This window comes from Ceratotherium simum, chromosome 38 (assembly GCF_057802395.1).
Source record: "Ceratotherium simum simum isolate JZ-2026a chromosome 38, ASM5780239v1, whole genome shotgun sequence".
NCBI lineage: Eukaryota > Metazoa > Chordata > Mammalia > Perissodactyla > Rhinocerotidae > Ceratotherium > Ceratotherium simum.
The window spans coordinates 26,056,952-26,084,665 of record NC_141937.1 but is presented as its reverse complement, the minus strand read 5'-3'; the positions used below and the strand labels follow the sequence as shown (position 1 = coordinate 26,084,665).

Below are 27,714 nucleotides of genomic sequence, written 5' to 3'. Positions count from 1 at the left end.
TTTTTTTTTTTGTAAGGAAGATCAGCCCTGAGCTAACATCCATGCCAATCCTCCTTTTTTTGCTGAGGAAGACTGGCCCTGGGCTAACATCCGTGCCCATCTTCCTCCACTTTATGTGGGACGCTGCCACAGCACAGCCTGACATGCGGTGTTTCGGTGCGCGCCCGGGATCCAAACACATGCAGCTAACCGCTACGCCACGGGGCCGGCCCCAAGTCCTCTTTGTTTTTACTTGAAAAGAATTTCACAGTTTTGACCTACACAACTATTTTTCTGCATGGTTATGGGTCATCATTCTGCCTTTTAAGAAACGCTGCCATTATCCGTAAAATTCATTTAAAGCCAAGTAGCTCATTGGATAAACCCGCAGATAACGGAACATCTATAAAGACCTCTAGACCAAACGAGCAACTCAGATGGCAGCAGAGTCCAGGTTTTGTTTAGTAATCTTGCTTTTAAAGTTCACAAGAGTCCCACATCACGTGGCGGGATTACAGAGGAACAAATCAAGTGACGGGGAAAGGTAACCACTCGTCCCTTTGCTGTTAGGACTCTCAGATTCTTACTTCAAGTAAGAATAAAGCACGTTATTACCAAGATGCATGTTTCTTTCATTAACTACCAAGCCTCTGATTCTTTTCTTTTACAAAACAGACACATGTAGTTGGATGTGGTGTCCTATATTTAGAAAGCATGGGGACTCCCCCCACCCCCCGCCCCCTATAAGTTCCATTTGATGCAGCAATGAAATTTCTCATTCAAATTTCTCAATCAAAACTTGGGAGGTTAGAATCATCCAGCTTTTGAGGCTGTACATGTCTGAGAGAGACCAGCGTACACACTGTGAGACATGGCGTGGCACACCTGTCCTTTCCCACGTCACTATAGACGTGCAGCATAGACACACGCCACCCTAGGCTGATGGTTCCAATGCAGCTCCCTGACAGCAAAGCCACCAGTAGCCACAGCGATAGAGTCAGCTGTTTAGGGTTTTATACACACAACTAGATGAATGAGTGACTAGCTCATTTTTTCAGCCAGCTTTTTGGTGTCATCTAATTACGAGAATGAGTTCGTAGATTTTTAAAAATGCATCTTTCCAAAAATCCCATCTTGAGGGACAAAAGCTTGGCCAATTAAGAAGGCTGAGGGGGCTGTGAGGAACTGCAGACACTTTTATTTTCAGCTCTCAACAGAATGGAAAATTTTCAACTTAGGTATATTCATTTATTTATATGGGTAATGAATAAGTTAAGGAACACTTCATTCGGACACAGATTGCTTTTATTTTAGCTAAGCTAATGTTTCAGTTCCATATATATTTTTGAATTTCCATCAGTGTCAAACATCATTTTTTTCTTTCTTCTTAAAAAAAAAAAAAGATTTACAAGCACTTTTACGGCACTCAAGGAAAGTAGGCTGAAGGTTCATAATAATAATTTTTCCTTTTAAAAAACATCCAACAGACCAAAATAAAATCATTTTAATTAACTCCTTCCTGAGTAACTAAAACCTTGGAATGTGCTGAAAGGTTATAATAAATAAGGCAGTCAAAGATCAACCAGCTTAAAATGTATTTTTTAAATTAAACTATGTAAAATGTACAATATATTTCATGAAGTACAAACTCTGTTGGGCTCAGGGCCAAAGAAATGCTGTCGTGTGTGCCAAATAAATTGATGAGGTGCCCTGACTTTTAGGACTTAGAGGCTATTTTAGGGACAAAATAACATGAAGCCCCTGCTAGGGAATCCGTTAGCATCTTTTGTTGTGATGTGATAATGATCACTGCTGACAATAAATGCCTTTGAACACAGGTAGACATGCTCATGTGAACTTGCACTAAAAGGATGCGTGTGTTGAGTGATCAATTGTCCTGATTTTCTGACAACAGCAGAGAACACTTAGCCAACTCCACTTCGTTTTCAGATGGTGAGATTGCACAGCGTGTAAACTAATTATTGCTCTTTATGTGCAGTTTCGTAGAAGTGACTCACAACGGACCAGGCAACAGTTCTTGTTTTTGTTCTGAATATGATAGCTGTTCTCTGCATTGCTTTTTTAAGGTCAGCCTTGTGGTAGGGCCCTGGTCTCTCTACACAGGACAAAGGATATTTCCTCTTCTAAGAACATTTCTCTTAATCACTTTCCTGCCCCAGTTCTCTGCGGCAGAGAAGAGGCCCGCAAGAGGCCAAACGCTGGACTTTGTGCCCCTGTGTTCCCAGCCTTCACTGGACTCCTGCGGGGTGGAGCCTTCTGAATACATCTCATGATAAAGTAGCTTTAGTGCACACTCGACAGGGTCCAAATGACTTGCTTTATATCTTGGCTACCGTCCAATTTTAGTGAACGAAGGAAAAACTCTAGAGACTTGTTGGTTTCTGAACAGTAGAAAACGTGCAGCTTGTATAAAGTCAGGGTCTTATTTACTATTAAGTATTCCCAACTCACGCTTTGCTAGTGCTCTTGAAGGGCTGGCTCTAGGGGAAAAAACATGAAGGAGACAAAATTTGTCGCCTGCCACCATCAGCTGCACCCTTGCTTCTCAGCTGCCTATATATTATCCACCCAGGACTATAAGTATTTTCAGGGGTGGCCTGGCTGTTAGAGATGAAAACATTTCAGAATGCAAAGAACCAGGGCATCATGGATAGGTGGCGGACGTTGGGAGTGGGATGGGGAGAAGAGATATTTTGGAGCAATGGGACTGCCCAACATCTATCCATCACTCTGGGGGCAGACACCTACTCGTAAAGCTGGTCCAACAGTCTCTTACCCAGAAGCTCTCGCTGTTTCTCTTCTTGATGTCCTAGTAAGGGTTCTCGGAGCAAGCTGCTTCCATAGGAAAAGGGACTGTAGTTCCACTGCTTCTGCATAGAACTCAGTACCCCTTTTTACCAAAAACACGTACCTGTTAAGGGACCAGAAGGTGAAAGATACCAGGTACTGTGGGACCCAACCTGGCTAGGGAGGTGCCTGATAAATGATGCACTGTCTGGGGTCAGGCTTACAACTTCTGCCACAGGAGTCAAATGCCAGAACTAAATGGGTTCCTGGGTTTCCAGTTAAAGCAATGCTGGGGAGAGAGATGTTTCATATTGGGTGCAAAGAACACAACCATGCCACTTTCCTGGTGTCACACGACCTCCAGAGATGATCTGTCTTGCCTACACTCTTCCTTACACAGCAAACAATTTTCTTTCCCTGCTATGCTACTTTGACATCTGTCAGAACGGTGCTTGGAAATGGAATATCTCAATGGAGTTGGCCATGCACATTGACCTTGAAATGTCCTCAAGGTTCTGGACTGGTTGGGGGTGTGGCCCAAGCTGACTTGCTCTTTCAGAGATAAGCATGCTGCTCTTGGTGACAATGTCTCCTGAGATGGACCAGAGGCAGAATTCTACCCATGTGGGTAGAAACCACTCATCCAGGGCCATCTTCCCTTTTGATGTCCTTATCAGTCTTACCTTCTCCTCTTAGATCCTTCTAGAATAGATTCCCTGATCTCTGAAGCGGTTTTGTATTTCTACCGAAATATACAAGTCTGGATGTTTCCTACCACTGAGGTAATATTTTTACAAGTCATTTTACAAATGATAAGTTATTGGGCTATGGACTGTATTCCTCCCCCTTCTCTCATTATACTAGAGGGGAAAAAGCTATTTTATGACGAGGTGCCTTGTGATGGAGCCACCTAATGCACCTGGGAAGGACCCGAGGAGCCAGGAAAAACACGGAATAAAATTAAACAAATAAAACCCGCAAAACCGGGCATCTCCCAATGACCCCAACATGTGGGAATGTTTTGTTCTTTTTAATGCCACCGAGCATTAATTTAGTCCCTTAAGGATTTGTCTTCCCCAAACAAAAAACTTTCTGGAAAAGGGAGATAAAGCCACTGGAGGCAACACAGTGCTGGCATCACCTCTTATAGATATCTTCTAGCCACTTCTCGTCATCTTGTTCTTCATCGTCAATCGGCTCCTCGGTCTCCAGTGGAGTCGGAATAAAGAACTGGGGCCTCAGAGGGGGCTTGCTGACGTGAGACTTCAGTCCGAACTTGCGCTTCAGCAGGTGGAATTGCTCTTTGACGTAGTGGTAGAACTCGTATTCATATCTCATCCGCTGGTAGAGCATCTGCACGGCCTCGGAGGAGGGGACGGTCTTCTTCACGGTCACAGTCATGTTTCCAAGTTTCCTATGCTCTGGAAAAGAACCGGGATTGCACATAAGCAATCGTTTGCAATTCTTTTGCTGTAAAGGAATAACGGTGCAGCCTCCAGGACCTGCATGATACCGGCAGATACCAAAGAAAGAAATTCGACATCCAAGGAATAGGAGGGAAAAATGGGTTCCCAACAATGCTCACCGTTCCAATGAGTGGAAAGATGTCACCGTATTCTAGCTGCTGATATCAACATTAGTTGACTAAACATACATGATCTAACGTTCTTGGGAATGTGTTCTAATGGAATGGGAACTATGCAATTTGACCACAATTCAATTTACTATAAGTTATGTATTCTTTTAAACAGCAAAATCTCCCTACTTTTCTTCTTTTATTTCTGTAAAGGGATTCACTTTCAGAAGGAAGCACAGAAAAAAGATCTCACCACGTTCTAATCATCTTTTTCTTTTTCTTTTAAAATATTGATATCTATTATTAATAGTTTAATTTCATACAAAATCCATTTGCATTCTACTATTTCAGCAAGGCATTTGTCTAGAAAAATAAAGGAAGGCCTGTTAGATTCCTTAAGTGCAATTTTAACTGTTGTAACTTTTGAATGGTTATTTTTTATGGTGGTAAATTATAACTAAAGTCTGCTTATTTTTATTAATTTTATATTAGTGATTAATAACACAATGTTATATATATTTTATATTTATGCTTAATAACATAAAAATGTCATATATATCATAAAATTTTAACCATTTTAAAGTGTACGTTTCATTGGCATCAATTACATTCACAATGTTGTGCACCCATCACTAGTATTTTCAAAATTCTGTCATCACTCCAAACAGAAACTCTGTACCCATTAAACACTAACTCCCTAAACCCACCCTCTACCCACCCCTCTCCAGTTAACCTCTAATCTACTTTCTGTCTATGAATTTGCCTATCTTGGGTACATCATATAAGTGGAATCATAGAATATTTGTCCTTTTGTGCCTGGCTTTTTTCACCTAGCATAATGTTTTCAAGGTTCATCCATATTGTATATGTAATGGTACTTCATTCTTTTTTGTGGCTGAATAATATTCCATTGCATGGATATACCACAATTTGCTTATCCATTGATGGACACTTGGGTTGTTTATACTTTGTGGCTATTGGGAAGAGTGCTGCTATGAATATTCGTGTACGACCATCTGTTTGAGTCCCTGTTTTCAATTCTTTTGGGTATATACTTAGGAGTGGAATTGCTGGCTCATATGGTAATTCTATGTTTAACTCTTTGAGGAACCACCAAACTGTTTTTCTCAGTGGTTGAACCACTTTACATTTTTACCAGCAATGTACATATGAAGGCTCCAATTTCTCCAAATCCTCTTCTACAATTGCTATTTTCCTTTTCTTAAAATTAGAACCATCCTAGTAAGTGTGAAGTGGTAACTCACTGTGGTTTTGATTTGCATTTCACTAATGACTAATGATGCAGAGCATCGTTTCATGTGCTTGGTGGCCATTTGTATATCATCTTTGGAGAAAGGTCTATTCAAGTCCTTTGAGTACTTTTGAATTGGATTGTTTTGTTGTTGAGTTGTAGGAGTTCTTTATATATTCTGGATATTCTGCATATATATCAGGTATATGATTTGCAAATATTTTCTCACATTCTGTAGGTTGTCTTTTCACTTTGTTGAAAGTTTTCTTTGATTAAAACAAGTTTTTAATTTTAATGAAGACCAATTAATCTATTTTTTCTTTTGTTACCTGTACTTTTGGTGTTATATTTAAGAAACCATTACCAAACCCAAGATTATGAAGATTTACCAAGGTATTTTCTTTTATCATCTTATTTTTAACTAAAACTTTTGTCACCAAATTTGAATAGGTACATTATTTACTGAATATAGCTCCAAATGGCTGTTTCCAAAATCAGATTCACCCGACAGGACAAAGACTTGTCATTTTTTTAGGATATTTGAGATACTTTCGGAAGCCTCCAACAGCAATTCTAAAGAAGGGATTAAAAAAATTCTCTGAGTAGTAACAGCCTCATTGAAATAAGGATATTGCCTTTCAAACTGAGTCTCTTAAAAGACATAAGACACATTTGAATATATCAGTTCTAGAATTTTTGTTCAAGAACTTGGCATAGTCTCCTCTAAAATGGGTTTATGACAGAACATTTTATAACATCTGTCTTCTCTGCAGATATTAACTATAGCTAATCTGAGGCGAGATATGTTAATAGGCTTCAAGTATAGATATCCCTTTGGGTTTTTAAAACACAAAGTTTAAAATATTGGTATCAAAGACAGACAAGGCACAAGGAGTTTTAAGTTAAACATTGAGAGGCATGAGAAAAATAATTCACTCATTTCCAGACTCCTACAATCCCTTCTTCTTTCTTTCTTTTTTTTTTTTGTGTGAGGAAGATCAGCTCTGAGCTAACATCCATGCTAATCCTGCTCTTTTTGCTGAGGAAGACGGGCTCTGAGCTAACATCTATTGCCAATCCTCCTCCTTTTTTTCCCCAAAGCCCCAGTAGATAGTTGTATGTCATAGTTGCACATCCTTCTAGTTGCTGTATGTGGGACGCGGCCTCAGCATGGCGGGACAAGCGGTGTGTCGGTGTGCGCCCGGGATCCCAACCCGGGCCACCAGTAGCGGAGGGCACGCACTTAACCGCTAAGCCACAGGGCCGGCCCCAATCCCTTCTTCTTGAAGCACTCTGAATTGTGTGGAGTTTTGTTATCTCATACCAAAAAATATTAGGATTTCTGTGATTTTAAAATAAATTCTTTAGCTAAATTATTTGACCCAATCCATTCCAAAAAGAATGTAAAGAAACTTGCAGAAATATATATGCTGCAATTAGCTAAATAGTTAAGGAAACTGGGCAAAGGGAGAATGAAGGTAGGAAAGGAAAAAGGAGAAACATCAGTGTTGGGGGTAATGGTTTCCCCTCCCCATATGGAAGGTTCTCTATACAGTGGTTGGGGTACTGCCTCCTGCCCAGCCCCTCTGTCAGGGAAGTAGCCCAGGTCCCAGGGCCAGAGGGGTTTCTCTGATGACGCATTTGGGAGAAGGGGTTGACAAGCATCTCCCCTCTGGGGAGAGTGTGCCACTCTGCAGAGACTGCACATCCTCCTGCAGAGGAGAGCGAGGGCTTCCAGCCATGCCTGTGACTCTGTGGGCAAGCCTGTCTAACTCAGGATGGTATATTACCAGTCCATTTCTCCTCACACCTAATAAAGCTAACATTTAGATCTCCATCCGTCTATCTCCAGTGTCTATTTCTCACTTAGTTTTGAACCCAGGTAGGGGAACATGAGTGATATTTATTAATCCCTCAAACCCCAATATTGAGTAACACAAAACATGTGTTATGGAATCCTAACTACTTATGCAGGAGGTGGGTCCAGAGTTTGGCCCTAAAGCTTCCAGCAGCCAACAAAGAAATTAACATTGTATATTGCTCTTCGTTTAAAACAACCTACTCACATCTATTCCTAGTGATAAAACCATAGAGAACATCTTCTGTGAATTTTCATAAGAAAAAACCATAATGGATTTAGCAGCATTTTAATAACACCCTTAGAGTAAATTCAGCCATGAGTTTCACAGGTGACAGAGGAAAACGGCAGGTTCAGAGTACTCAACTTTGGCTTGATCAGGGAATACACCACAGAAAATCCAGAGTAGAAGCTCTTAACCCTTCTGAAAACCTAACTAAAGCTCATGCTCAGAAAGACTGGGAGGGTATATAGACTTCCAGAAGCCCACCTAGGAATATCTTAGGCATTTATGGATCTGTTAAGAACCCTTGATTTTGAGAAATCAATGAACTGCATTTCCTTCAACAATCTTTCATATATCTTGTTTATTCTAATAAGTATTAGCCCCCAGTGTAACTGATAAATATTGGAGCTAATTATTTTATGTGCTGGTCAAGTGTAGAGTCATAAACATTTCAACAGCGAAGAAAGGAGGACTTGGATTTACATTTTATGAAAGGGGAGGGGCTTAACAGTCCCCGGAACTTAAACAGAAGGCCACCCTATCTTGTTCTGGAGGAAGACCCAAGGGAGTAAGCACGGGGGAGCCTAGATCTTTGTAAAGAAGTAATTTGGGATCTGTTTTATTGTAGGGCCTCAAAGCTCTGTAAGGTTAAAACACTATTTTCCTAAAAATAATGTACAGCGTAAAAAAAATAGTGTAATCACTGACCACAAAGCATCTAAGACAAGTATCCATTGAATTTTTAACCTAGAGCAAGGTAACTCCCTAGACTGATCTTTAAGATAAATTGGATGCAAAATGTTGCTCTATATAATGGACTGAATTGACTTGCTGTAAAGGATTATTAACATCAAGCCAGTAAAATTGGGGGAAGATTTTTAAAAATGATACCATGATGGATTTATACATGTCCCTCTTTGATCATGATCAGGTAATTGGTTTAATTGCTACAAAGCTACTCCTAGTTCATGACAATAAAACTCTCTTCCCTGCATGCTTTTCTCTACGGCTGGGGATGGGGGAGTGGGTGGGTGGGCACAGCAGGTAAGCAGCTCTGTCAAAAGTGACAGTATGTCATTCGAGCACAAGTGAAAAGAACTAGGACATATTTACATCATTATTTAACCGATTTGCCAAGAGATGGTGACGGTCTCAGCCGAGCCTGATCCCTTGTGGTGTATTTTTATGATAACAGCTACATTTAGTGAGGACTAAGGTGTATCAAGCATAAAGTGCCATAAACTAGGCACTTATACACATAATCATATTTAATCCTCACGATAGCCCCAGTGGAAGAGCCACATTACAGATGGAGAAACTGAGGCCGAGCAAGGCTCTGACCCGTTCAAGGTCACGCAGCTGAAGGGTGGCAGAGACAGGAGGGCCCACATGACAGTCCACTGCTATGCTTTCGCTTTATTGTTTGCCGCTGCAGAAAGGTCCACAACCTTATCACTATTCCTCACACATTTCTCAAAAACGGCACAGAGCATAATGGTGGCCGACAGCGGGGCCTAGCACCTACTGCTCTGCACGTGGACCAGGGAGCCCAGATTTGCAGTAGATCTTGCAGAAAGCAAGCAGGCATTTTAGTGGGAATGTCTAATGGGTTTATAATTTGGAGGAGAAAAAAGGTTGATTTAAAAAAGAAAATTGGGGGGGCTGGCCCAGTGGCGTAGCCGTTAAGTTTGCATACTCTGCTTCAGTGGTCCTGGGTTCTCAGGTTGGGATCCTGGGCACGGACCAACACACTACTTGTCAAGACATGCTGTGGCGGCATCCCACATAAAGTAGAGGGAGATGGGCATGGCTGTTAGCCAAGGGCCAACCTTCCTCAGCAAAAAGAGGAGGATTGGCATCAGATGTTAGCTCAGGGCTAGTCTTCCTCCCTCCTCCCCCCCAAAAGAAAGAAAATTGGACTAGGCCATCTCTGGGTCCAATCAGAAGGCCAATACCCATAGAATCAATGACGAAAACCAACACAATCATCACTATTTGGAGTTTCTCAGTTCCAGGAAACCTTTTCCTTGGTGCTTTATTTAGCTTGAACTTGTAATTATGTGTTTTTACTAGGAAATATTATTCAGAAGCCCAGTCATCAATTGACCTGAGATCTACAGAGTTTGGGAAAAGCCAACCTTCTTGCAATGACCAGCGTCTGAACTTTGTAGCGCTCTCCATCAACTCAGCTCAGAGGATCCCACTCAGATCCCTTCACATTGACTTATTTTATCCAACTTTTGGAAGATAATGAGAGATCTCTAATGAGATTTATATTCGATAAGATCCCAAGTGGTCTTTCCAACCAAATTTTAATTACACATCACCTCACTATCCTGATGAAAGTGTTTTGGCTATTTATTAGTACTAGTCAGAACAAACACTAAGAGATGGTGTCCTGTGTTTGCTAGAAACCTCTACAGATAGGACAGACTTTTAGGGTGAGAGCAAGAGAAAGTTTTCATTTGTGGCTACAAGACAAAGCTTTAAAAGATCTCTTCTGGATAGCAACAGACAACCATGAGTATTTCAGCTACCTCAGTTCTCCTCACTCTTCTCAGCCCCTTCCCTATCTCCTGTCTAAGCAGGAGGGACAGTGAGAGCTGCTTCTGGGGATTCTTAACAGAGCTGATTTTTTACTAAGCTCCAGTTTTGCATTAATATCCAATTCTTGCTTCATCCATCTATCCCTTCTCTCTGTGCCACTCTCAGGCTATCCACCTTCTCTGTTCTTCATTGTCAACCTCTCCTTCTCAGCTGGCTCCTTCCCACCAAAATTAAAGGTGCTCAAGTCTCTCCCTTCTTAAAGAAAACCCTTGCCTTGTGTCCTCCTCTTTCTTTTATCTTCTCCTTCTGCTCTCCATCACAGCCAAACTTCTTGAAGAGTTATCTAAATTTGTTATCACCAAATTTTCAACTTATACACATGACTGAACTCATGAAAATCTGGCTTATGTCCCCTCAATACTCCATTCAAGCTACTCTTGCTTCCCTGTGGATAACTCAGTGGGCATTTCTCAGGCCTTCCATGACTCCTTAGCATGACCACACAGCACCGTTGGCCACACACTCCGTCTTGAAACCCTCTCTTTCCGTGGTGTCTGTAACAGCACTTCCCTGGTTGTCCTGGTCTCCTTCTGATGGCTCCCTTCAGTTCTCGGCACCCAGTCCTCCTTCCTTGCCTGTCCTTTAAATGTCAGCTCTCCAGGGTCTGGTCTAGCTTTCTTCCCTTCTCCCTTCCTTACGCCCTGGGTGGTATCATCCAACCCTCTACTGTTGTAGTTTTCACCACTGTGCACACATAACCAAAAGTTCATATGAAACGATTACAGCTTTTTTGTCCTTTTGTGTTCCACAGAGCTCCCAAATTTAATAGGAAGGTTAATGATATTGCCAGAGGGTTACGGCACGGTCAGAAATAGGAGGGCTGTGTCGTGACAGGAGAAGCAGAGATTCAGATTCTACCAACACTGATGGCAAACACCCATCATGGGTTTGGATCATGCCTATACGTATGTTATTTTATGTAATATTCCTAATGACCCTGTGAGGTGCCATGACTCCTATTTTGCAGATGGGGAAACAGAAGCTCTGGGAGATTAAATGACTTGCCCAAGGTCACACAGCCAGTAAGTAAGTGACTGAGTGAGAGTTTGAGCCCAGGTCTCCATTTCTGTTGAGATTTCCCCTAACTAAGTGCTAGGCCATAACCAGCGAAGCTTTCGTGAGCCTGCAGAAAATGATCACCTTTGTACGGAAAGAGCAGAGAGTAGTTTGCCTTGCATAGTTAGTAGAGAATTATTAAAATCACATTTCAAAGACATATGGTTAAGTGTCTTGCTGTATAATAATCAGTGCTATGGAAAAGTCATTCCACTGCTAAATGTTCCACATTTTTGTAAAACGCCAGACTTTCTCTCCAAACAAAACAAAGCTACATGAACTACGGAATCAGCCTCCCTCCAGATTGCCATAACAGCAGTTCTAGAGGAAGTTGTTAGGATTTTTTTGGAGTCTGTTGTTATTTCAGCCACAAAACAATCATGCTTTAAAAATCTATACTTATTAATAGCATCTTTTGGGAAGTGAAGTAGCCCTTGTTAGGTGCACAGATATTGTAGAATGGAACCATCAAGAAGTGAAGACCTAACCCCATGAGCATCCTTTGAGAGGAAAGGGACCGAGAGATGACTTCAAGGGGCTCATGTCTCTTGTGAACATTTCAAAAGGAAGAGACAAACAAACTCCTTCCATTACGGCAGAGACAGCAGCCTGAGATCTGACTGGTAGGCTATGTGTTATTTGGCCTGTGGAGAATTTTTTTTTGGAAATTGACTTAGTTGTTGTAAGCCTTGGTCTATTTCACATGGAAATCTGGATTTCTGTCTTCTCTCAAAGTGAGGCAATCTTCTTCTGGAGCTGAGTATGGCTGCCCCCCGAGAGAGGCCAGTGCTCTCCATTTTGTCTCAGACCCTAAATGCAAGTTCATGCTATCATGTTACCTCCCTGGCTGCTACAGAAATTTGAGTTTTATGCTTCTACTTTAAAGATTTGGAAATTCTGGGTTTCATAAATCTAGGAAGGAAGTGCTTTGCGTCAAAATTAAGGCTTCATTCGTGCGGCCAGTGTCACCTTCCTCTCTTTTGTCTGCAAATATTTATTGAATAACTTTTCTGCACCAAGCACAGGAGTTATAAGCAGTGAATGGGACATCATCACCATCACCAAGAGGCATTTTGGGAGCTGTCTCCGTGCAAAGACTGTGAGATATCTAACATGCATTTAATCCTCACAAATCCCCCAAAGAGGAAGGCTCTCTGACTATCATCATTTTACAGATGTGACACTGGAATTTAGTAACTTGCCCAAGTCACACAGCTGGTAGGTGGAGAAGCCAGAAGTTAGGTCTAGGACAGTGTGCCGACTGACCCCAAACTCTTAACCCCTCCTGTTGCCTATGGTTGAATGTGGCTCACAGTGAAAGGAGAGACCCCCTCCTCACGGGCCTGGTCACCATGGGGGCAGACAGGACATTTCACTCTGGTTGGTTTGACAGCCTCAACATTTCCTCTCATTGGTCAGAAGTCCCTAGTGGAGGGACCACGCCTAATGGGCTTGACTTAAATGCTCTGCATGGAGTTGGGTCTTTCACAACCACTATTGACTATTTGACCATGCACATCTGCTGTGTGTGCAAGTCTGCGAGTCTAGGGTAGGTCTTCGTGTGTGGGTATGTGTTTCAACCAAAACATGGAAAACTTTTAGGAGGCCTCTGAGGCACTATCAGACCTCTGAGAACTTCTCCCTGGGTTTTTTTTTTCCTAACATCCCCACCAGTTTCAAGCAGCTGTTCTCCTAACGGGGTCTGCTCTGCTGAGAGTTCTCAGGATACGGGCGATACTCACTTATCTTCGTACTTGCACAGCTCAGCACCTGGGGAAACACAGCACCTTCTGTACATGCTCGTTGAGTGAATGACAGAAACCAACAGAGGGAAGGGGGTGTTGTCAGACCCGAAGAAGGCTTGGCTGTGTCTGTGAGGTGCAGAAGTGGCCAAGTGGAGACAGAGGCAATATCTGAGTGTGCTTAATAGAAAATTCCCAAGAGACCCATGAATGCTGGGTTTCCCCTCCTATTTGGGATTTTTCAGCTCCTAGTGGGCTCTATAAATTCCAGTGTTTAGCTTTGTGGTTCAGTTGCCTTTTTGGAATGATAGCGCTGGCCATGTTGTGTTTTTCTGCCCCCGTCTTTAATTAATAAATACATTTTGGCAAAAGAGAAGCCATGGTTTCAGGATGCTTTTGAGTTTTCTCATTTTTCTTATTTATTTTTAGAGATTGGCAGAAGAATCCCCTTAACCATTTTCATGATAATTGCAGAAAATTTCCTTAAAGTCGGTACTGGTTTTGAGCTGTGGAACGATCAGAAGGGAAAACAAACAAACAAACAAACAAAAACCAACCTCTGACCTTTCTATTTGAATAGCAAAACAAAGGTTGTTTTTCCTTATAGACATGCCCAAAGTCGGCCATAGAGTCAGGACGGTGTGGGGACAGACTTCCAGGCTTCTAGGCTCCCAGACTCTGAACTCTCCCTGAGCAGCAGTGGCAGAGACCCCACAGAGTCACTGTGGCCCTGAATGGGGATCCTTTTTATATTGCTGAATCCCAATGACATAAAATCTGTAGCTGGTCATCCAATGCTGGTAGAGAACAAACCAAGACTATAACGAGGTCTGTAGGGAGACTGCTGAGTCAGGTCAGCTTCTTGCATTATGAAAGCTCTATAGATAGTGGTATAAACTGACCCTCCTCCTCCGCTTTTCCTCTTGGTCCATCAGAATAGCATCCCCTTCCTTTGCATAGAGCTCTGAGGATTAATGTGCCTTCACATAGACCCTCTTCACCTCACACAGTCCTCATAGCAACCCATGTACCTACAGATCCCAAGGGCCTGGGAGGTCACAAAACTGGCTCAACGTTGTATGACCAGTAAGTGACAGTCCTGAGACCAGCAAGCTGGTGTTCTGAGTCCCAGTCTAGCATCTTTCTCCGACATCACTTGCTGTTAATTTCCAAATTGAGTGGAAATCTATAACCACCCACTTCTGCCTGCCCTGTGTGTATTCTGGCATGAAGGGGGTCGGCTGAGAAGAAGAGCGTGAGTGTTCTAAGTCAAGGGGAATGCTTTCGTAAGACTGGGAGGACCTGCTGAAGAACTTGCAAGCCAGCAAAAAGGTTTTCACACTGAAAGGGACTGTGTCTTATTCGTTTGTAGCTCTCCAGCACCCAGCTCCACGCCTGGCACATAACGACCCTCCATAAAGGTTTGTTGATCTGAAGCTTGTATGTTAAATCCATCTGTAAGACTGGATTAACCCAAAGGGCAACTTTTGGTGTTGTCTATACATGTGTATGTTGTTTTTGCTAAATTCTTTCCTTAGTTGAGGGTCCTTCCTGAGCACACTTTCCATTTCTAGAAATCAAGTTTCTTTAGGCTAGGCGGACACAGGAGTTGAGGCTCACAGGTCGCCCCGGAGAGGTAGTGGTGTTTGCCTTTCTTAGCCACTTCACTGGAGAACACTGTTACGGGGACAGATCGCTGACACATACTTAGCACAGCTCAAGAAATGCTGCGATAAGGGACATTTGCCATAAGCACAAACACCCATGTAGAAGACATAATACACACTGCGACCTCGTCGCTAGCGGATTTACGTCATGGGTATTATCTACTACAGCCATTAACTAGAGAAATCCAAACATCGTTGGGGCAAAAAGATATCTGTGTGACCTCTTAATGCTGTTCCGTGACTTAATTTGCCATAATTTTTGGTATTTCTTAATGCTGTTTCTCCATCAGCAAAAGAAGATGTTTCATTTAGAAGGAACACATGCATTCAGATCACACGTGCTCGACCCAGTGCAAAGGGCTTTGCTGTGGCTGTAATTTGAACCATGGCTCTTTGGCCAGTCTGGAATGCTCTGTGGTGGAAGAACTTAGGCCAGGCCATTGGGAGCATCCTCAGCAAGGTGGTGTTTCAGGGAGAGGACTGCAAAGAAGAAGCTCCGCAGGGTCCCTGGAAACACACCTCCCCTCAGCACCAAGCACACCCACCTGCAAAGAACCCATACGCCAGCGGAAGGCATGCAGGCCCTGGTTCCTTGACTCATCATTCCTCCCAAGCAAACACTGGGAGTTAAACGCGGTGGTAAACATCATTTACCAGCAACCTGTTTGTACGCAAGATTGAGCAGTGACAAGCACAAATGAATGTTGCTGTACTGCCCAAGATCTGGACATTTTTGCAAAAGTGGTGGCTCTTTCTACCTCTGCTTCAGTGACATGATGTTTGGACTGGTTCATAACCTTCAGAACTCTTAAAAGTCCCTTTAATGTAAATAAAAAGGAAATCATAGGCCTGCCCCATGAAGGCCCCCTTCCCACCTCTCTTCATCTGTCAAACATGCATAATGGAAAAACGACGTAGCCCTGGCTCTGGGCCAAAATAAACAATCTGGAAATACTGTGTAAACCCAGCTGCTGCACCAGAGGACAGAGGCCTTGCTTTATGACCTCCAAGATGGTTAACCATATGCAAAATAACAAAACCGTACCACCGGCTTGCAGTCTATTCTGATGTCGGGCTGGTTTTGGCATTTTGTCCCTTGATCTAAGAGAAGGCACACTCCACACGGAACAAAGCCCCCCTTTTCCCAACAATCTGGGCTTGTCTGAACCTGGTCCAGCAGAGATTATGTGCAAGAAATGAATACAAGTTGAATAACAACCAGGAGTGGGGCCAGATTTTACCACTGAAAAAAAAATAAGCATCGTGAAAAGACAGGCATCAATTCTTCAGCTTCAGGGGGAGCTGAGGGGTGACCAACCACGAGACCCTGCTGTTTTAAGAAGCGCTCTGTCTAAAAGTCTGTCGTTCACCAATCTCAGGGTAGATCACGTCCAGAAATTTCCAGCACACCAGGGAGGAGGCATCCTTTCTCAGGTGACAGGTGTGATGAAAGCCACGGTAAGGTGGGTGGGGCTGGGGCATTAGTGAGGGTGAGGAGAGCACATCTGAGGGCCACTCCCGTGGAGCTCCACACCCTGCTGGCTGCTCCAGACCGTGTGAACACGATGCTTGTCACAGATAGCGTAAACTCATTTCCTGAATTATACAGGGAGGCCACATGGTTCAAACACAGGCAGCTCCCCACAGCTGCCTCCACCGGAAATGAATGTGTGTCACCGTGGCTCGCAGCGATGCACTGGGCTGAAAGGGCCAGCGTGTGATTTGCCACTTGGATGATCGATAGCATGTTAAGACCAGCTTCTTGGAGCTATGGCAATTAGGGGAGAAAAGTACAAAAAGCACTTCATGGCCGACTCGGGGCTTGGGGGTGGCAAAGTAAACACAGGGATTTTTTTTCTCTCTCTTTTTTTTTTGCAATCTTCTTTTCAGATCTGGAAATATAAATAACTAAAAAATAAATCGAGCTCCCTTTGAATTTCAAAAGAACCTTTCCTCTATGTAGCCAAGTGAAAGTTACATGATTTACTTTTCTTTTAAATGCCTGAAAGTTCTAGGCTCCTTTGATGAAAGAGAGTGGAGCCTTTATAATGGTTCCAATTTGCTTTGAATTTTGCATACAAGAACGCAACAAAGAGGAACCAGGAAGAGAAGTGATGGGTCTGTGTGGGGTGGGTCACCAGGGCCCATAAAGCCCAGCGCCTTGGCCCCCTTTGGGAAACAAGCCGACACCAGCCCTGCAAAGAGGCATGCATTTCCAGAAACTTTGCATAGACGGGTCCTAACCCCATCACATCTTGACGGGAGGGCGGCCCACAGGAGGGGCTGCCAGGTTATTTGCCTGGGAGATCCAGCTCCTCGCTACTTATCCTCAGAATCGGCCCAAATTGCTGGGGGGGAGCGGGCAGTGGCGGTGGTCGGTGGTCATTAGTTATTTTCTTGCCTGGCTTCCATTTGCTCATTCATCCTGCACTGAACACCTACTGAGCACCAAGCGTGGTTCCAGGGCATAAGAGAACTGCTAAAAGCTGAAAACACAGGCTCTCTCCTCGAGGAGGAAGAGTAAACAATAAAGAGAGACACAAATGCACAAACTTCCAGTAAGTTCCTTGGCAATCGGAAAATCCTGGCTTCAGTGCGGGCTGGGAGGGGCTTCTTTCATAGCGGAGCATCAGAGTGGGGATGAGAAGGGGGCGACGGCCACAAAGGGGTGGGTGTTGAGGGCTACCTTTGTGTCGTTCTGTAGGGCCAGGTGAACACCTTTCCAGACAAACAACCTGCACCGGATCACCTGGGGAGGCGACACACGCAGAGACTGCGCTGCAGGGGGTCTGAGGCAGGGCCCTTGAACCTGCATTTTTGATGAGCATCCCAGCGGGTTCGGATGCAGGAGCTGTGCAAACACACTCGGAGCCTAAAGCTTACAATCGAACATGTCAGGGCTGGAAGAGGTGACACCGCTCATCCTCTGCTGTTCAGACACTTATGCACCGTGCCTAATCAGCCACGGGGCGCCTTAGTGCCCACTGGGTCAGCAGGCTCCCGCTCCCCACTCTCCCTGCTGCCCTGCTTCTCAGGTCAGAGGACAATTTGTTCCTGTTTCTTTTCTCCCTGACTTCGCATCATGACACGAATCATCAAAAAGCTGATCTATTTCTTTGAAAGTATATATACCACCCTAATTCCACAAGCACACTTTCCCCAACGTAGTATTTTGCCGTGGCAATACTGCCTTGGGAATGAGAATGGCAATAACGGAAGGGTTTATTTTCACAGCAACAATGGAACCAAACATTTCTGTTTGAAAATATCTACCTCTGAAAAACAACCTCATTGGAAGACTTCCTATGGCATTGCTAATAAAATATCTCTCTCTGTTGGAAACACAGGCTCTGCTTTTACTGTATATGCAAGATTCCTCTTTTTTCCTCGAAGTCTGTATAGTGTTAGCAGGCCTAGGCTACTTGTCTTTTACACACACACACACACACACACACACACACACCCCTCCTTTGACAGGGAAGAGGCCCTCTCCTGGAATAGCACTGCATTGTCTAAATCTAGCCCTGATGATGCTGCAGCCAACTGCTGTCACCAGCAGTCACTCTGGACACTCCACAGCTGGTGACATGCCCACAGGACAGTTCTTTGTCTCAATTATTTTCTTCATGTTGCTCTATTAGTTTTTTCTCCAGGGTTTCATATAGATCAAGCTACCTACCTAGTTATGTACAAGATCAAAGTAAAGCTCTTTATAAGCTTTTAGCTTTAAATCTTAATTCTTAGAAAAGTAATACAACCCCAAAATTCATTTTTCTGGTTATGATGTACATGTATACACACATATATATACATACACACTCATGTATATGACATATACACATATGCAAATATATAGATGGTAAAGTTTTTGTAAAAAGATTAAGAAAATAAAATGACTTTAAATCCAGCCACATTTATTACGATACTAATATATTTCCTTCCAGTCTTTTCCTTATTTAAGTATGTGGATTATAAAACAGAGCTCTGCTATACCACTTATTTAGTATTCTTTTAAAACCTAACCGATCACAAGCATTTGCCTATAGCATTAATTATTCCAAGTGATACTTTGCAATGTGTTTTTATGTGCTCCATTTTAGGGATACTTTATAGATCAGATAACCAGTTTGCTACCGTTAGATAATTGAGTTGTTTCAGTTTCTATGACTTTAAGTAATATGAGATAAATATCCTTGTTCGTAAGCGATCATGTGCCTTTTTGATTGTCTCCCTAAGATAAAAGGCAACTTTAGATATTGAATGGTGAATTTTATTCTCATAGCTAAGGTCTTCAATTCTGACAGTTTTAAGATATCATTTACTTTCTTTTGTCAGAGATCCTGAATCTACATAATGCAATTTTCCTAAATTTTGAGACATTTTTTTAATATTACACAACATCAATCTAACTATAACCTAACCTACTAAATTTTTAAAACACACAGGGCTTTTGAAGATCCTGCATCTATCATCTGTGAGAATAGAAAGTTCTAGAGCACTGCATTTAACATGGGAATATGGTTGCTTGTAAAACGTTCAGTGCACAAGAAATTCTTAGTAAATTACACCATATGTGACTATAGTGACAGTGATTAAATAGTTCCTCATTCTTGGATTCTACGTACTGGGAACTCGTATAGGGCTGCCACAGAACCCAGTTTTTTCTTTTTTATAGTTCATTCTAAATACATTTTCTTTACCAGAATATAGTCTATTCCATTGTTGTTGTTGTTTTAACGTTATATTTATCACAATGATCAGCCTTGCTGAGTGAACCAATGGGGAGCCCCAAGAACCAGCAGCCTGGATGTTCTCCCTGGAATGTTAAACATGGTGAGATTTTGATAAACGCTTGAAGGGCTTTGAATGAACTAGCTGTTCATGGAGGCCAAACATGGAGATAAGTGAGATATTTAACCTCTTGCCCAGGCATTAAGGAGTTAGGTTAATAAGAGGTGCTACTCAAAATAACCATTCCCAAGTCAGGAAAGTGTGAAATGAAGTTCCAAGGATGCTGTCAATTCCACCAGAGAGCTTGCAATGCTACTTTAGAATTGCATTTACCTTATCTGTACGACCTATAGCACACTGGCAGTACCAGGTCTTAGGAGGATGTAAATTAACAGCCTTACGTCCCCCTCCTTCTCTCCCTGTTAGATATCAGATCCGACTGCGTGCCCTACAAGACGGTGTGTATATCTAAAAGCACGTCCAAAGCAAAACCCTAAGAAAGAACAATGAGATTAAACCGCAAGCTGTCCGTTTACGTGGGGTGTCCACTTGTTTACTTAAGGAAAGTTCGAAATTGACAAGCTAATACCCGTGGATGCCAAGACCATCTGTGGGGAAAAGGCCTGGGTGCCATGGCCACTGCCTTAAAGAACACTGCTAAATGTTTGATATCAACATGTAAATACTGTAAAAATGTTATAGACATACTAAAATTTACAAACATCATCTGGGAAGAAAAAAATAAAATTTTTCACAATATATTTTTGAAAGGTTTGATTGTGGTAGAAACTTGCATTTGTAACTGGAACTTGCCTGTAAAAAGATGGTAGGCAATGGAAGTTGGGAGTTTCTAAGAGAAGATATTTAGATGATTAATTGCCTTTGGGCAGTAATGGCTCTTAGAAAGAGATGAGGGGGGAGGGGTGTTTTTGTTAAGGTAGAATAGAAATTTAACCTCCTTCTGATGAGAAAAATTAAGTTCTTTCATTCTTCTGACATATGAAAGGCAAAAAGTGAGGAGCATTGACATGTGTTAGGTGTTAGATCAACAGCAGGCTATAATGAAGGCAGCTAGGGGTGACGTCTTGAGCTGAACCTTCATGGCGAATGGCTGCGAGAAGCTGCGGAAACCTGTGACGGTAGACGGAAGGGAGGGGACAGATTGCCAGGAAACTTTCATGTGACATAAGCCTGAAATTGTGTACTGAGCACTAGCCCTCCTCTTAGATAAGACGGGGGGAGGTAATTAAAAAGAAACAGTCTACCAGTGCTGGAAAGACCATGCTGTGGATCAGGAGCGCCCAAGAAAGAGATGCCAATGTTTTCAAAAACTTGCTCATAGATATCATTAGGTTCCATCAGGATTGGCTGACTTTAAAAAGTGTTTTAAAGACAGGTGGGGGAGGGGACAGGAGGAAAGGATAATTTGAACCACATTCAAGACATTCTTTAAAAATCTGTGCAAAGGATGGAAAAGCAAAAATGTTTGAAGGAGAAAAATCAACAAACGGAAAAGCTGTAACCCACTACATTTTAGTTTTATTGGGGCATGAAATGAAGTTTCATGATGCTCTAAAAACAACAACTTAACTGCAGAAAATTGAATACGTGAATTGGTATTAAACCCATACCACATTTTAATATAATAACAGAAACTAGTTCATTATGTCAGAGTCTTCTTCTTCAAATCATACACAGAGAAATATTTAAAAATTTTTGAATTGCTGCTACATTCTAGCAAAACCATACATAGACAGGCTGGTTGATTTACGACTTTCCATTAACCTTGACTCTCTAATGGGTTTTACCAAATGATTTATTCACTTGGTCAATGCTGAGGTAACCTCCTGGCTGGTCTATCTACAACCCTCACAGCTCAGTGGAAGGGACTGAGCTCTCTCATTAACACACCTCTTGAACTTCTGTGTGGGCTGTGGGTTCTTATGCAGAGAAATTAGGAGTCCTGGGATCAGTTTTAAAATGTCCCTCTTTCTCTGTCATTTCTCTTTGGAGAAAAGAGACAATCATTGACAATTTCTGACCGATTGAATCACGTAAAGTAGCAGAGGTTCCATACCTTTGCAACAGGCTGATTATTTTCCGTCTTTGCCTTGTCCACAGCTCTGCTTCACTGTTCTCTCGTCTTTACTGCCCAACTTCCTCTCTTAGATTACAAAATGAATCTACTAAATGTCACCTAAAATAGCACAGTTTTTAAAAATAAGACCTGTATGAAGTCGTTAGCTTTCCCATTAAGTGCTGGTGTCCCCCTGGCCCCGGCAGGGAAGATGGACACAGTATCTGGAACTGCAAGAGACTGTAGACAATGCTAGTGTGCGTACGACCTCCTTTAGCTGTGAGCTCAAGGAGACGATGTGGTTGGACATCAAAGGTTGTGGAACATGCTAACAGGAACTAACATGTCCTCCTTGAAAACTTTTACACCATCTCTACTGAAAAAGACGAAATTCTAATTTAATGCTGCTTAACTCAATCATCACTTCTTAGTTTTACTTGCGACAATAAAATGAAGGCCTGACTTGTTGCCTAGAAGTGAAGGCAAGTGATAGCTCTTTGGCTCTCTTTGGGTAGACTGAATCCCGCTCTCCCTTTCTGAACGTTGCAAAACCCGCTGGATCATAAGAACTTCTCTTTCTCTCCTTCCCTTGTTAGCCCACAAAGGCCAAAGCAGCAGAGCGTGGGGAGCTGCTGGGCCTGGTGAGGATGAGGTAAGAGTAGGGCAGGGAATCCCTCCTGCTCTCAGACTTTGCTGATGCCCTGGGCACAGGTGACAGATAGTGGCACCTGAGCCACCAGTCCCTCTCTCTCAAGTCCACACAGTGATTACCACTGGGCTCAGCCTGACAATCTTTGTGCCTGTGTTTCTGGCCACCATGACCAGCTGTCCAAAACTGGCACTAGACATAAGCCCCAATCCTTGCACTTTTTGGTGAACAAAATGCTTTGAAGGAACAGTACACTGAGGATTCCTGAAGGCTTTTAGACACCGTGCCCTCTGTGCATTTCCTGAGGTATTTAGAACCAATTCTTTGATAAGTTAACAGTTGCAACTGAGCACATAATTACTTGTACCCATTGAGAATGTTTATGAGGGAATTAGTTTCCAAGTCCATATAATACCATTAGTTCATCTCCTGGTCTGACAGATAAATGTGATTATTTTTTCCTAACTATGACAAATATAGCTGAAATCAGTTGATATCCAAGCTTCTACCTACTAGCAGCAGACAGTGAATAAGTCATTTCTATAATTGCCTGGAAAAACCACACACACATGAGCTTGGGTCTGTAGATACAAAGATGAACACAACAGGTAGTAAGAATGCTAGAATTTTAACAGAAAAAAATATGACCCTGAACATCAGCATGGGGTGTTTTCAAGCTTTTTTTTTTTTTTTTTTGGTGAGGAAGATTAGCCCTGAGCTAACATCTGTGCCCATCCTCCTCTACTTTATATGTGGGACGCCTGCCACAGCATGGCTCGATAAGTGGTGTGTATGTCTGCACCTGGGGTCCGAACCTGTGAACCCCAGGCCGCCGAAGCAGAGTGTGCAAACTCAACCACTATGCTATCAGGCCGGTCCCTGTTTTCAAGCTTTTTGATAGTCACTGCCTTTAATCATATCATCTAAATGATATTCATAAGTAACAAAGGGCTTTGTGAAAAAATTTGAAAGCCAATAATTCTTTTTAACAAACTAACAAGACCGAACTAATATTAAACTGATTTCACTACTTGGGAACCATATTTATTTCTGGTAGATTATTTCAATAAATAACTAAAAATAAATGTTACTGAATGTTGCGTCACTATAATTTTTTTTTTAAAGATTTTATTTATTTATTTATTTTCCCCCCAAAGCCCTGGTAGATAGTTGTGTGTCACAGCTGCACATCCTTCTAGTTGCTGTATGTGGGACGCGGCCTCAGCATGGCCGGAGAAGCGGCGTGTCGGTGTGCGCCCAGGATCCGAACCTGGGCTGCCAGCAGCGGAGCGCGCGCACTTAACCGCTAAGCCACGGGGCCGGCCCGAGTCACTATAATTTTAACAGAGACTACATCATAGAATATTTTTCTATCTAAACAGCTAGAATAATGATGATAGGACCTTAAAAAAGTTCTTAAGAAGTGCTCATTAATCACCTTTTTTTCCTTATATGATAAATCATGTACTTTAGGAATTTTGAAGACTCCAACAGACATTTGCAACAACTAGACTGGAAAGGATTCCCATTTTTGCTTTCCTATTTTAGAAAAATAAGCGATTTTCCTTGGATTGTTTGCTTTCTTAAATTCCATTCCCCGATTCATTAAAATCCTATGAAAGCCAAAGTTGTTGACTTGGCTGAAACACATGGCTTGACTGTTAACCAGACGGAGTCTTCGCAAGTGTTTTATTAAAGCAGTCAATTTCAGTAATGTCAACTATTCAAGTCTTTCTCCTAGAAAAAATAGAACAAAGTAATACATCTAGAATATCAACGAATATCAACTCAACAGAATTTCTAATTAACAACTTAACAGAATGTCCAGAAACATGGGGTTATTAAGAAGTTAGCAGAATAAAATTTCCTAGAATCCTAGATTTTATGAACTACCCCCTCTCTCTCAGAGCTCTATTTCCTTTTTGCTCTTTACACGGGGAGGCAGCAGAGCAGACCGGTTGAGAGCAAGGGGTGTTGGAAGTTATTCAGACCTGCTTTTGAGCGCTGGCTCTGCCAAAGACCAGCTCAGTGACCCAGGAAAATTATGAATCCTCTCTAAGTTGGCAGTTTCCTTATCTGTAAAATGGGCATAATAAAAGGGTTATTATTAGGATTAAATGAAATGATACGTCTAAAGGCCTTAAAAAGTGCCTGGGACAGAATAAGTTCCCAATAAGTGTTAACTATAACAACAACAACAGCAGCAATTATTATTTTTATTATTATCCTTCTCAAAATATGCTTTCTTGGAACATCAATATTCTGCCACTAAAATAGAAAAATGCTAATCTTCCCAACTGAAGCAGAAGAATTTAAGTTTAAATTTAATTGAAACTTAGTGGATAAACCATATTTCCTGTAATTACAGACATCAAGCCTTCTAGACGCTCTGCTCCTTCAAAAGTTTAAGAACTGGTAGCTGAGTGAGAGCAGAGACTCCTCGCCTGTACTGTATTCATGTACATTTATAGATAGACTTTCCCCACCTACATACTCACCAGCTTTATAAAATTCTCAAAGTGCTTCTTCCTCATTAACACCACACAATCTAGAATTGATTATATAATGCATTAAATGTCAAAAATATATTTTGTATGTTTTACATTATTTTTATCTCCCCAAAGTTCCATTTGGGTAGGACTCTCTCCTTTCTATCCATTTAATCTTCCATTGCATTTTGCCTGGGCTGGGCAAATAACAAGCTTTCAAAAAATAACTCATGACTGCAGCATCTGAAACACTTAAAAAAAAAAGAAAAAGTAAAGTTTTGTAAGAAACTGTCCCCAACCACTGCTATCATAGACGGAGAGTTGAGGGTGGAGGGAATTACGACAGAATGGTTGAGATACAAACGACAGACCAGGAGGTGTGCCATTCCGCCCAGTTCCTTGGGTTATGTCATTTGGCCAAAAACAATGAATTGTTTTCTCATGGTATGACATGCTATTTAACTAAATAATGAAATATAAAGCAGAGCAGTTTGAAACTGTGGGTCAAAAGACCCCACAATGCCCAAGAACTGGTGTAAGAAAAATCAGGTCCATTCCCAGGTCCTTTCCTTTTCTGGGTTGGCTTTCCTATTTTTCCCCAGAATACTCACCACTATTGGTGGGAGCCCCTAAGGGGTGCAGAGGGGCTGCCTGACTTTCCAGGTCTTTTCTGGTCAACCCCACAGGGCTGACCACAGTGTGGCTGAAGACAGTTTTGGAAATCTCTATTCTTGAATGTAGGTGTTTCTCCATGAATATGGCTGTGCAAGACCTATAGCTCAATGTGAAATGGAGATTTCATTGAAGATTAAGGGAGCAGCTTCCTGGCTGCGGGGTCCCAGCTCGGGGAATCCATATTCCACCATGGAGACTTCTGGTCTACGTCGGGCTGTGGTCCTCACATTACCATCACCTCCAACACCATCACCTTTCCCTGGGCTGCTTCCCCGATCTGTCTTTAGGCTGCAGCCACCTGATGTGCCCAGAGCTTGGATTGCCTTCCGTCCTAGCCACCATCCCAGCCTGGCTAAACCACCTGTCCAGCTGCTGCCCTGGCTCTGGCTTCTTGACTAGTTTTGGAATGTGGGCCTTCTTAAACCCTCTAAACAAAGTGGAAAAGAACTAGGAAGAGACAGTCAAATAGTCAGTCACACAACAGTCCAAGTCGAATGGGAGAAGAGGCATACCAATTCACCTTCACATTCCATTTTCCCACATCTCCTGACTCAACACTTTTGTCCAATTAACCATTACTTTTATAGAAACAGAATCAATTTATATAAACCAGGGGTGTGATGCTTAGGCTAATATGTATCCAAAGAAAGGTCCATGGCTTTTATTTTTGCCACTTAATTTTGACGGAGTTTTGAAAATATACTTGATTGAATAATGCGAGTGTTTACCTCTCAGAAAGGATCCTCATCAGTCAAGAGGAAAAGTAAACAGGCAAACACCATTTTAACATTCCTTTAGAACTGTGCTATGGAAAGTAAGGGAGGCTGAGCAGAATTTGGAGTGTCCACACCTACAAACCCAACAAATCAATGACCTCAAGATACCCTAGCATGAAGACTTGATTAGGTGCCATCTGTAATCATTCAATTAAAAACAAATAAGGGGGACCAGCCCGGTGGTGCAAGAGGTTAAGTGCGCACGCTCTGATGTGGTGGCCCGGGGTTCGCCGGTTCGAATCCTGGGCGCGCACCAACGCACTGCTTGGCAAGCCATGCTGTGGTGGTGTCCATATAAAGTGGAGGAAGATGGGCAGGGATGTTAGCGCAGGGCCAGTCTTCCTCAGCAAAAAGAGGAGGATTGGCAGATGTTACCTCAGAGCTGATCTTCCTCACACACACACACACAAAAAAACAAAAAACAAATAAGGGATACATATTTAAACCTCAGGCCCCAATATGAAAGTAGTTGTACAGTTCACATTTGGTTTGGCTAAACCATGATACTGACACTTAATCTTAATGCTACGATGACCTGTGGGGAGGAAGGCATGTCAGCTACTGCAGTTAAGTCAATTTGTTTTCAGATTGAAGATGGTCACGCTGCAATAGAAAAGATCTACGAGCTACCCTGCTGTATTCAAAACATCTTAAATACAACTGTGGCTGTCCCAAATGGGCAAAGGATTCAGACCAAAGAAGCCGATTCTTGCCCTTATGGTGTTTACAAAATAGTTCATACAGCAAGATCAAAACTTCAAGACTATTAAAGAGTTGAGTACGGAGTCATAGAATTTTAGTATTTTGGGATTAGAAACCTTCACATATTTTACAGCTCCTATATATACACCAAAATGGGTGTGTTTGTGTGGGTCTGTGTGTGTGTGTGTCTGTGTGTGTGTGCGTGACTAAAGGTGGATTTTTAAAAGACCATTGGCTGGAATTTGGCAGGGAATTTGATGAAACTGAAAGGAGAGTTGCTGATAAGAGGCTGGAAGTATTAGGGAGAGAGGCTGGTGAAGTGACACAAATTTGGGCCCTGGATTCCATCTGCGTGAATCTGAGCTGCCCCCTAGAGAAGGATGCTCTTCTTTTGCTCTGTCAATGTTGCTGCCTGTGCAGAAAGGAACACGAGAGAGAGAGAGAAGGGGATCGAGTTGTGTGTGATCCTACCAATGCCATAGCGAGCGAGTGAGCATTCTTTCTGCTTCTCTCTTTCACATACAGTTTTTACCTGACCATTCAATTATTTTCCTAAAATTAATAACCATTTCCCCAAATTTAAAATTCCACATGCTTATTATATAATAGTTGGGAAATAAAGGAAAAAAATCACTAGTAATCCCACCACCCAGAGATATGACTAATGACCATGAACACTTTGGGCTATTTCAATTTAATTATATTGCTGTGCTTAGATAGTCTTTCTAATAAAATTGGTATCATATGGCAAATACCCGTAGCTATCCTCTTCTCCCTTGCTTCACGTCACATCATATTTTGAGCAACCAGCTATGTCATTAAATGCTTTTGAAAGCATGATTTT

General features: G+C 42.3%; 1 protein-coding gene across 3 annotated transcripts in view; it reads right to left on the bottom strand.

Moving 5' to 3' along the window:
* The window catches only part of UST (uronyl 2-sulfotransferase), a 347,600-nt gene that overhangs the window by 35,582 nt on the left and 284,304 nt on the right, over positions 1–27,714 (bottom strand). The window contains exons 8-9 of one of the 3 annotated variants that reach the window (XM_087425209.1): positions 3,929–4,208; positions 1,267–2,911 (exon numbers count right to left, since the gene is read on the bottom strand). The exons of 1 other annotated variant lie outside the window; for it this stretch is intronic. In XM_087425209.1, the coding sequence (XP_087281335.1) occupies positions 2,773–2,911; positions 3,929–4,208 (419 nt within the window). In that variant the 3' untranslated portion in view covers positions 1,267–2,772. Of the gene's footprint in view, positions 1–1,266; positions 4,209–27,714 lie in introns of those variants that run through there. One more of the 3 variants, XM_004440946.3, reaches the window with a different exon arrangement.